At 41.5% G+C, this 12,128-nt stretch overlaps 1 protein-coding gene across 6 annotated transcripts in view; it reads left to right on the forward strand.

Annotated features, from left to right (window-relative positions):
• Window positions 1-12,128, forward strand: part of AP2B1 (adaptor related protein complex 2 subunit beta 1) — a 118,463-nt gene that overhangs the window by 103,385 nt on the left and 2,950 nt on the right. For 4 of the 6 annotated variants that reach the window (XM_065897326.1, XM_065897328.1, XM_065897331.1 and 1 more), the window contains 3 exons: window positions 844-928; window positions 1,866-1,952; window positions 9,732-9,886. In XM_065897326.1, the coding sequence (XP_065753398.1) occupies window positions 844-928; window positions 1,866-1,952; window positions 9,732-9,886 (327 nt within the window). Of the gene's footprint in view, window positions 1-843; window positions 929-1,865; window positions 1,953-9,731; window positions 9,887-11,349; window positions 11,359-12,128 lie in introns of all 6 variants that reach the window. The other 2 variants (XM_065897327.1, XM_065897329.1) reach the window with 1 other exon arrangement.

The following is a 12,128-nucleotide window of genomic DNA, read 5'->3' on the forward strand; positions in this document are numbered from 1 at the left end:
AAAAAAGATAAGGGGCAGTATGCCACCAGTTATTGTGGAGAGAAAAAAAACAAGGTTTAGAGTCAATTTTGCATTTGAATCCTGGTTCTTCTGTGTACTGACAGTATGATACTGGATGTTACTTAATCTTTCTGAACCTCAGTTCCTCATCTGTAAAATGAGAGGGTAGTAACAGTACTTTGTTTGGGATAGTTATAATGAGGATTAGAAATATTCTCATTAATAGGTACTTAGTAAGTGGTAGCAGAAACTACTATTAAAACAACTGACTGGATATCGCAGGTATAGAATTTGTGCCTTGAATTCATTCCTCCTGGGGCCCCTCCTGGAGCAAGGCAGAGTTGCAGGCTGTCCACGGTGCTCTTGACAGTGGAGTGAATAAGGACATGCTTTGCAGTGTATGGGCTGGTATGTCTTGATTTGGGGTTTCCTGCCCTGTCTAAAAGAGGAAGGAGGGACTTCCCTGGCCGTACAGTGGTTAAGGCTCTCCGCTTCCAATGCAAGGGGCGCAGGTTTATTCCCTGGTCGGAGAACTAAAATCCCACATGCCGTGCAGTGAGGCTAAATAAATAAATAACAGGTTTTTGGGACTTCCCTGGTGGTCCAGTGGCTAAGGCTCCGTGCTCCCAATGCAGGGGGCCCAGCTTTGATCCCTGGTCAGGGAACTAGATCCCATGTGCCGCAACTAACTAAGACCCAGCGCAACCAAATAAATAAATAAATATTTAAAAATAAATAAATAGGAAGGAAATTGGGTGATTTATTTCTAGACACATAACTGTTCTTTCCCTCCTACCTGGCTTCTTATGATGTCCTAATTTTCCCTTGCTACTTTACTGGCAGGTGGCTGTGAAAAACAATATTGATGTCTTCTACTTCAGCTGCCTCATCCCACTCAACGTGCTTTTTGTAGAAGATGGCAAAATGGGTAAGTATGTCCTCCTGTCCTGCCAAATATACCTTTGCTCTTTCTCTGAATGTGTCAGGCAGAGCATAGCCCCGGAAGGACAAGCTATTTTGAGGTCTAAAAAAATGGAGGAAGGCTATTCTAAAGCTCTAATAATTGCTAATTATATATTCTCCTGAGTCACAGTTGATCTTGCTTTGCTGTTGGTCTCCAAGTCACAATGCCTATTGTCCGAATAAGCCAGTCACCACAGCATACAGAGTAAGTGGCTTGGTGACAAGTAGATGTGGATTTGAATCTCAGCTTGGCTATTTACTAGCTATGTGACTGTAGCAAGGTGCTTAATTTTTTTGAGTTTCAGTTTCCAAGTTTACAAAGCAGAAATCGTTTTTATAATGACTTGAGATAATACATGGAAATTCAGCATTTAGCCCTGTCCTGAGTTCTTACTGTCTCAAGATAAGAATTCAATAATTTGTGATAAATTTATTGGTATTCCCCATGTGGTTGTTGATATTTCTCTCTTCCCTTACTTAGGAAACCACCATCTAATAAAACTAGCTTGTATTGATACATATGAAGTTGTATTGGCACTTAACATTGGTTTCATTCTTACAGTAGCTCTTTGGGTAGGGTAGGCAGATGTAATAATATATGATGAAATTAAGGATCAGAAAGATCACAAGACTTACCAAAGTCACCCAAATAGGAAAACAGTGGAGGCAAAACTAAACCCTAGATGTTGACTTTTTTCCAGTGTATCTTAGTGCTACTCATGAGGGATTAATTGACCTGGAGTGTAGCACCTCTGCATAGCTAGGAGTTGACTCCAGTCCCAAGCTACTGCTGGCTGTATTGCTAGAACCAGCACTCCAAAGGAGAAATGGTACAAGGGCTTAGATGTCAGAATATTGACAGATTGTGCACATCCTTCCTTTCCCTCTGCTTCCCCATACAGAGCGCCAGGTCTTCCTTGCAACATGGAAGGATATTCCCAATGAAAATGAACTTCAGTTTCAGATTAAGGAATGTCATTTAAATGCTGGTGAGTGATGAGTCTAAATTTCATTTTCATCTTAGTGTATTAAATTAGATATTTGAAAATGTTGTCTTTTCTTTACCTACCTTTTCACACCTACCTTATTTCTAGTGAGTATATGGTATTACTTTGCAAACTTCTCTTTAAAAACTTGGGATGTTTTGATGTAGGTACTAGATTACTTACAAACTAACAGATTTAAGAAGAGAACTAGAATGGATCCCCCCACCCAATTCTCTAGTAGTTGAACATGTATGAGTCATGTTACTTGAACATTCTAAGCATTAGGTAATTGAAGTGGCACTTGAAGACATGCACTCTCCCAAAATTAAAAGGACTGTTTGTCATTTTACATCAGCCTTCAGTAGTGACTCTTTCTGAGATCCTTATTTGGAATCCTGTGTTTACTATTAAATAAGACTACATCATAGTTGATTAAAGCCTAGTTGGTAGCCTTTTTCTTTCTTGCCTTGTGTCAGCTTTCATATGGTTATACTGACCTCTTTAATCACCATGAAAAAGCTCCAGCCCCCTTAGTAGTTAGGTTTATTACTGTACTAGAACATCAAACTGGGGGGCCCAGGAGGAGAAACAATAGCAGCTGACAGTGCTTAGGGCTTTGTTTCACTGAAGCATCCTCAGGAGTGGAAGGAGCCTTCAGCTGTTCAGGGTCTTGCCTTTGTTCCAGTCTCTCTTTGAAGTTAGTATAAGGCCTTATGAAATGAAAGGCGTTTTAATGAAAGTGAGCCTTGGTGCTGTTGGGTGCCGCCTCTTTTCCTGTTTTCTCCATTCACCCGTCCTTTCCTCCTTCTGGCTGCCGCCCTCCCACTGTAGCTGGAGCATTGAGTGGGGGAAAGAGGCAGTATAGCAGTACAGAAAGAAAAAGAAAAAAAAAAAAAACTCACTGTCTTCTCAGTTCAACTTGTTCTTTAAAAAGTTTTTTTGCGGGGAGTGGGAGTGCTCTATGATGCATTCATCCTCTGTGTTCAGACAAGTCTTTTCTTATAGGGCTTTTCCTGAGCCCTTGGAGAAGTGTTTGAGGAGATAGTTTTCTGTAATGTCCACTGTCGCTACTAGTTTGTCGATTCTCTTCAGGAATACCACATATCTGCCTTCTTTTGAACATATTCTTGGTCTGGGTTTTTCAGCCTGACTGGTTATGTAGTTATTAAACAAAACCAGATTTTTGCTGAGTTTTCACAAAAAAGTCATACTTAAATTGAGCTGCTTTTTATGCCGTATTCTAGGTAGGTGACGGTGTTATCTCTCTGCTAGGCTCACTGGTTAGTTACCACAAGCCTCATTTGATGAGTTGGGAGGTTGGGCAGCCTTCCATTGTGTAAGCTGTTTTTCAGGAAGCTCCAGGTGCAGACTCTGCAGTGGTTCGTGGCGAGAGTTATAGTCACCCTTGTGTAGTCAGTCCCAGGGCATTTCATTTATTATGCTCCTGAGAACACTTGTCCCTCAGAAAAGGGTTCTGTGGTCAAAAAAGTTGGAAAATACAGTGTATGCTGCGCCTCTCTTGGGTGTTGCCATTGCCACATGAGCACACTAGAAGCTGAGGCTTCCTGCGTCGAGGAAACCAGCTTACCTCAACAGGAACTGAACTTTTTCGCTGTGGAATTTAAAGTCACAAAATGCTTATTATTAACGTCTTATGGAACACCAGTGTTCCTTGAACATGCACGATCTGGGAAACTCTGGCCTATAGAGAGCAGAGAAAGGCCAGGGTAATTGGAAAGCAGATTTGGTTTCAGAGGTCTGGTGTGAAAGGGACATGCTTTTTCAAAAAAGAAAATGGAAGTTTGGATGATTGAGGGCTTTACTGTGGCCTGTCAGAGTTATAGAAAAGATCCCCCTGCTTCCAGATTGGGATTCTGAACCCTTACTGAACCTTGGTGTACATTTGTGATCTTGCCCAAAGAAGGGGTGTCTGGTCTTGCTCCCAAAGGGTCTTTGGCTTCTGATGTAAACTGGAACAGTTTCCCAAAGCAAATTCAGTTTTGATCAGTTCTGCCATGGCCTCATGCCGGTTCCTCCCTGCCTCGGGTGCTCCAAATACCAGCGAATCAGCTTTCCAGTGACACACAGGGCAGCACGTGGCAGTGCAGCGCCTGGAGCAGAGGGAAAAGCAGCCACTTCGTTTTCTCCAGGAGCCTGAGGCCATCATTTCCCACACTGAATCATTGCTCATCGCTTACAAGACCACTTCCTGCAACTATTCCTTTCTAGCTTTTCCTCTGCCTCCACCCCAAGGTCTGGAGTACCCTGGCCTTTACATTTCCTTCCAGTCTGAGGGCTCTATTAACATGAACATTTTCGGGTTTAGTGCCTTCTGATTCAACACCCTGGGTCTAGCTGAGAGCTAAAAATACCATCCTTCCCAGCTGATCTGTCCTAATCACAATAGCACCAACCCTTTAAATAGCTTTTTTGTGCCAGAGTAGACATTTGACAGATGGAGCTAACACTCTGAGGGCAACAGGAAGTCGCAGGCTTAAAGGGCTGACCGCCTAGCGTTGAGCTTTTACTTTTGCTCTTCCATGTCTTCTAGAGATGAAAGAAGAAGAGAAACGCTCTTCCTAAGCCTTAATCATTTATCAGTTCTTAATAGAAAGGTGTATATGATGGGGTGCTTATGGTGCCACTAGTTGTGTAAATACTAGAAAATATTAGATCAGAAAGGCACCAATGTTTGGGTCTCCCTGCTTCCTAGCACTGGTCATCTCTACTGGCATCAGGCAGTCTGTATGAATCTGTTTTACAGCTTATATTGTAGCTGTATTTGGGCTTAGTACATGTCTGGGACCACTATCTTAAGTATACAAGAAGTAGTTGCATCTCCAGCCATATCCAGAAGGGAATCTTTCTGGCAAGCAATCTACAAACCTGTTTTTTAAATTAAGTGTTTATTATACTGTGAAGAGCTCAGAGACATGTTGTATCTATATTCACTAGTTGGGCTCTCTAGTAAGGGACAAATATTTCTTCTGCCACAGGGACTAGGTGAGGATGAGTTCTGTTTCTTTGTTTTGTCGTGGTTCTCCCCATCCCTCGGAACATTTCATAAATGCAAATGCTTTGCCAGCCAGCACTTAAATATAGTTTGGTTGTTTAGATGGTAAGAAGTGTCCTTTTCAGCAAGCACAATGGTTTTGAACTTGCTGATGAGTATGTACCACAGCTGGGACCCATGTACAGATTCCCCCTTGCCACTCACCGAGTACCTTCACTCTTATGGCTGCTGGAAGAGATGTGACCTTAGCTAAAGTAGGAAAATGAAGGAGGGAAGACCACATTCACACCTTCTAAGACTTCAGGCCTCAGGCCCAAAGCCAGATTTGAGGTAGGAGACAAATGAACCAAAAGAAATCACACCTTGACGCACTTGTAACCATATTTGACCATCTTTTAAAACTCTGTCCTTTAGGGCAAATCTCAGTGTCTTAACATTGCATTGTCATTCTCAAAGTCTCACAACTGTAAGATTCCATCATGTTTCCCAGGAGTTCAGGTATATTTAAAACAACTACAAAAAACTGACATCTTGTAAAGAAGTCTATCCCAGTCTGACAAGGAAGCCTCCTTAACATTGGCTCGCATTGCCATTCTTAATAGGTTCCTTTAGCTGAGTCTGATGATCCTGCCATCTACATACCCTCTAACTCAAACCTGATAGCGAAGGTTTATGAAAATTGACTCACACATACTTAGGTTATAGAACCCTCCTCCCTCCATTCAGTCTTCTGATAGAAATCACGATAACAGCCATTTAGTAGGAGCAGAGCCAGGTTCCTAACTGGAATGCTTCCAAACACAGTAAAGTTACATCCATTCAACTTGCTTATTCTACCTGGCTGTTTGCCACATTTTCTAATTCTGGAAGGGGTGAGTGTGTATGTGTGTCTGTGTGCTTCCATTTCTTAGCCTATTATCTCTTACTTAGGTAAAATCACGAGACATCTGTAGGCATCTGGGCCTTGCTATGTATATTGTCTAGAACATGTGCCTATGCAACAAGGTAGATCTTCAACAAAAGCTCCTGCTGGGCACATGGGCTTCAGTAGTTGTGGCGTGCGGGCTCAGTAGTTGTGGCACGCAGGCTCAGTAGCTGTGGCTCGCGGGCTCTAGAGCGCAGGCTCAGTAGTCGTGGTGCACGGACTTAGTTGCTCCGCGGCACGTGGGATCTTCCCGGACCAGGGTTCGAGCCTGTGTCCCCTGCATTGGCAGGCAGATTCTTAACCACTGCGCCACCAGGGACGCTACCCCCCCCTCCTTTGTATTTAAGACAGTCCTGTCAAAAGGCATTAGCCAAACTCCAGCTGGTGATGTTGCCTGGCAACCCAGTCTGAGCTGCAAGAGCCCTTCATTGTGGGAACCAAGGTGACAGCCAGAACTGCCTGAACCTCCAAAAGGTGATTAAAAAGCATACCGAGGCCCTCTCCTTCAGCAGTCTTGCATATAACAACCTTGAGATATACTTTTTAGCTCCTCAAAGAGAACCAATTCTTGAGTTTTAACTACTCTGCTTGGTGTTAGTGAAAACCTTGGAAATAAAAGGAGGGAAATTAAGTCATAAGTAAGTGTGGTGCAGTTGTTTAATGAATGGGCTTTAGTGCCTCCTCGCTTGAGCTCTCACTGGTTTGAATGTGGAAGAAAGACATCAGGGCAAGAGCTACCTCCAAGGGGGATTGGGATTGACATATACACACTACTATATATAAAATAGACAACCAATAGGGACCTATCAATACGATATAGCAAAGGGAACTCTGCTCAATTTTCTGTAGTGACCTATATGGGAAAAGAATCTAAAAAAAGAGTGGATAGATGTATATGTATAACTGATTCAATTTGCTGTACAGCAGAAACTAACACAACATTGTAAATCAACTATACTCCAATAAAAAATTTAAAAAAAAAAACTACCTCTAAAATTAGACCACTTCTAAATAGGTGGTTTTTAGACTCACAAACAGAAAACAAGATTACTGTTACCAAAGGGGAAAAGTGGGGGAGGGATAAATTAGGAGTATTGGATTAACAGATACATACTACTGTATGTAAAACAGATAAACAAAAAGGATTTATCGTATAGCACAGGAAACCATATTCAGTATCTTGTAATAACCTATAATGGAAAAGAACCTGAAAAAGTGTGTGTGTATGTATATACATATATATGTATATATATCCAAATCACTTTGCTGTACACCTGAAACTAACACAATATTGTAAATCAACGATACTTCCAATAAATAAATAAATAAAGGGTTTTTTTCTTAGCAGAGATTTTTTTTTTACTGAAGTATCGTTGATTTACAGTGTTGTGTTAATTTCTACTGTACTGCAAAGTGATTCAGTTATACACATATATACATTCTTTTTATATTCTTTTCCATTATGGTTTATCACAGGATATTAAATATAGTTCCCTGTACTGTACAGTAGGACCTTGTTGTTTATCCATTCTGTATATGATAGTTTGCATCTGCTAACCCAAACTTCCCACTCCATTCCTCTCCCACCCCACCCTCTTGGCAACCACAGGTCTGTTCTCTGTGTCTGTGAGTCTGTTTCTGTTGCATAGGTTTGTTCATTTGTGTCATATTTTAGATTGCACATATAAGTGATATCATATGGTATTTGTCTTTCTGACTTCACTTATTATGATAATCTCTAGTTCCATTCATGTTGCTGCAAATGGCATTATTTCATTGTTTTTTATGGCTGAGTAGTATTCCATTGTGTATATATGTGCCACATCTTCTTTGTCCCTTCATCTGTCGATGGATGTTTAGGTTGTTTCCATGTCTCAGCTGCTGTGAACGTGGGGGTGCGTGTGTCTTGTTGGATTATAGTTTTTTCTGGATATACGCCCAGGAGTGGGATTGCTGGATCATATGGTAGTTCTGTTTTTAGTTTTTTGAGGAATCTACGTGCTGTTTTTCATAGTGGCTGCACCAACTTACATTCCCACCAACAGTGTAGGAGGGTTCCCTTTTCTCCACACCCTCTCCAGCATTTATTACTTGTTTGTTTTTTTAATAAATTTGTTTACTTATGTATTTTTTGGCTGTGTTTGATTTTCATTGCTGCGTGGGCTTTTTCTACTTGCAGCGAGTGGGGGCTACTCTTCGTTGAGGTGCGCGGGCTTCTCATTGCAGTGGCTTCTCGTTCTGGAGCACGGGATCCAGGCACGCGGGCTTTAGTAGTTGCAGCACGTGGGCTCAGTAGTTGCAGCATGTGGGCTCAGTAGTTGTGGCACACGGGCTTAGTTGCTCCACGGCATGTGGGATCTTCCCGGACCAGGGCTCGAACCCGTGTCCCCTGCATTGGCAGGCGGATTCTTAACCACTGCGCCACCAGGGAAGTCCCAGCATTTATTGTTTGTAAACTTTTTAATGATGGCCATTCTGACTGGTGTGAGGTGGTACCTCATTTTAGTTTTGATTTGCATTTCTCTAACGATTAGAAATGTTGAGCATCTTTTCATTTGCCTATTGGTAATCTGTATTTCTTCTTTGGAGAAGTGTCTTAAATAGATGTTTTTTAATGCCTATGGCATTATGTACATATCAGCGTCTCCAACACCTGAGTCAGAGGCTTATTCACAGGTATTGATGGCAGGTATCCATTGTGTCCCAGATACTGTGGGAAATACAGTGATGAAAAACTCTAGGATCCCTATGCTCAGAGAGCTTACTTACTGTCTTGGAGAACAGAAAGACTGTCCCTCACAACAACCTTTTCCTAGAGAGGACAATAGAACATGACAGGATTTTATGTGGAGAGAATTTAGTCCCTGAGTAATTTGAATTCTCATCAGAAATGAACATAATAAACTATCAACAAAGAAGTAGTGTTTATCATCTGTGTTTTTAAAGTTTCTCTTTCTGTGATGCTGCAACATCTCATGTTAGCAGTCAGAGAACAAGGAGAGAGAAATTACCTTTAATTCTAGAATGTCATGTCTCTCTGATGCTGTAGTCACAAGGAAGACCCCAAACACCAGCCTGTTCTTACCCTGTGTTGGTGACTATGAAGTCCTCCACTCTGACCAGCAACGGCAGCCGGGCTTACATGGCCTTGGAGCAATCATCTTTGCACAACTTCAGTCTTCCTCAGAGTCTTTTGTTGAGAGACAGTTTGTTTCATTATTAATTTGGGGCATGGTATTCCGCCAAATTAATAATTTAATTTAAGACCTAAGAAATCATTTGCCTGCTTTTAAAAAAATCTTAAACATCCAGATTAATAAATTTGACTTGCAGGATTTCTGCAACTGGGTGCTTTTCTGATCCTGGCACTTGAGACCAGAATGGCTTACGGTGAAGTAGTAGCAACTTGCGAGGCAGTGTTGTGCATTTGAGTGTCAGTTTTGTATCCCCGTGAATCTGGGACTAGCGTTGGAGAGATGAATCTGACGTGGCAGTCACTGTGGCACACCCATGTACCTGTTTCTGTCTTTGTCCTCGTCAGTGCATTTTTACGTGTCTAACACCTAGTTTAAGATTACCAACTCCTTAGACCCACCATAATCTCCACAGATAATTCTTACACTAATGCTTATTTGCACCTTATTCTGTTTTCTGTCCTGGAATGTGATGGACAGGCACTTCAGGAGCTTCTTCCTTATCCTTCGCTCTTGTGGGAGAAGGGCTTTCTGAAATGTGCATGTATGCCTGTAACAGTGCTTCTCAGGAGACTTGAGCACACATAGCTCATAGCACATTTGTTTGATATTTTAACTGAAGGTGTTGGATTTTGAATCTGTGTTTCTAGACACTGTTTCCAGCAAGTTGCAAAACAACAATGTTTATACTATTGCCAAGAGGAATGTGGAAGGGCAGGACATGCTGTACCAATCCCTGAAGCTCACTAATGGCATTTGGATTTTGGCTGAGCTACGTATCCAGCCAGGAAACCCCAATTACACGGTAAGGCCTTTCTCAGAATGGGTGAGATGGGTTCAAGGAGGGGGGTAAGAGCCCTTTCATTTTTTCTCAGCATCCTGGAAAGACCTGGTAGAGGTGCTTCAGACGCCAGGTATCCAAAACAAGCAGTCAGTAAAGAAGTCCCCAGTTGCCTCCTTAGAAGACCTTCTGTCTGTAGTGTCTGCCCCGTCCAGCAGGCACAGTGCCTCCCAGCACGAGTCTCAGACTCCTCCTGGTATATACAGAGCTGCTCACAAAACTTCATCAGTATTGGTTAATACTTAACCTAGCATATCTATGCATGTGGTACTGTAACAAGCTGCTAAGAGGATTGTTTTCGTAGCTCATTTCAAGTTCATTCCTGCTTTGCTTAGGATATCAGAATCCCAGACATATGAGCCTTTTAGCAGTGTTGTGTGGCCTAAATGGTTGTTGAAAAGTTAAAGCAAAATGGGACATACCTTTCACAGCCTGTAAGGGGCCTTTAGTTTAGAAAACTTCATTCATTACCACACTGGACTAAAATTGGAATCCTGGCAGTATTTTTAGGGGAGGAGCCAGTTGCTTTGTTAAACAACAAAGCTTCAATACCTAGGCACCCAGTGTTGTTTGCTGCTGTGAAATGCAGTCTCCCAACAGGATGCTGCTTGTCATCTGCATTTTGTCAAGTACAAGAAAAACCCTTGCGATGGGGGAAATATCTTATTCTTGTTATGTTTAAGGCTTTTGAATTGAATAACTCTGAGGAAGCTTCATATTCAGTAGATTAAGGGAGCTTTTTAGCCATGTAGCTGAGAAAAGTCTGTGACTCCTTTCCTTAATTTTAAGGCAAGTCTGTTTTCGTTAGCATACATCAAGGAAATAATACCACCAGAACTAAAAATTCTTGGTGTCTTCCCACTAGTTCCCTCCCTTGAAGTAAACTGGACTAGCATGTGTGTGTGTGAGCTACTGAGTTCCACCAAGCTAGATGTTTGTCCAAGCATTTGTGAGCTGAGAGACTTCAGGCTTCCCTCATAAAGTGTATGCTCCTCCCACCCACCTCCTCCATGACCAGTGCCTTGTCTTTTTTGTAAGAAACTACTCTGTCATTTTCCTTGAGCTCCCTAAGAAAGGAAAACTCCTCTGTACTCTTCCTGGAGGGACAGGTTTTCACTGTAAAATCAAGGTCTTGTAAAATAACTCCATTTGCTTCCCCAGAAATTTCTTCAAAGTATATATATTTGTGTGTGTTTTATTTTTTATCATCCATTATTTTATTGTATATAGTATTCCATCTCAGCTAGGTTAAAGAAGCATGATTACCCCCAGTTTGCAGGTAAGGAAACCAAGGTTAAGAATGAGTAGTGACTTGTTCGAGATCATACAAGTTGTTGGTAGCTGAGTTGTGTGTAGAACTCAGGTATCTCAACACTTCCTGCCATATTCTTTCTATTCATTTTAAGGATAGTGAGAATTTTGAGAAGGACCTCTTAGTAACAGCATAGTTCGTTTAAAATTTTTAAAAACTTTTTATTTAAGACTCACAGAAAGTTTTAAAAATGGTACATAGAGTTCCCATGTATCTTTCACCCAGTTTTCCTCATTGAGAACATGTTACAACCATAGTACATTTTCAAGCAGGAAATTGTTATTGGCACAATACTATTAACTAAGCTACAGACCTTATTCAGATTTCACCAGTTTCTACATCATTACTCTTACTTTATTTTATTTGGTTAAGGAGTGTACAGTACTATGAAATCTTATCACACATATAGATTTGTATAATCACCACCACGGTCAGGATACAGAACTGTTCCATCACCACGAAAAAACTCCTTCTCGCTATCTCTTTATAGTTAGACATTCACCCTAGCCCTAACCCATGGCAACCACTGGTATGTTTGTTCTCCATTACTGTAATTTTCTCATTTCAAGAGTGTTATATAAATTCAATTCCTACAGCCTGTATCCTTTTGAGACTTCTTTTTCACTTAACATAATACCCTTGACATCTGTCTAAGTCATTGCATGTGTTTTTTTATGACCGAGTAGTGGTGCACTACATGATAAATCACTTCCCCCAACCCCTTACTGTATTTCATTAAGAAAGTATGTTTATCCCATGAGGAAGAGGCCTCATATCTCTAAGTAGCTCTATCTCACCTGGGAAGATAACTTGTCCCAGGTGAAGAAGTCTGTGTTCCAGGCTATAAACCAGAAGTGGATGTGTAAGTCCTTGGCTTACCTAGGCGGGGGGGTG

Source organism: Phocoena phocoena, chromosome 19 (assembly GCF_963924675.1).
Source record: "Phocoena phocoena chromosome 19, mPhoPho1.1, whole genome shotgun sequence".
Taxonomy (NCBI): Eukaryota; Metazoa; Chordata; class Mammalia; order Artiodactyla; family Phocoenidae; genus Phocoena; species Phocoena phocoena.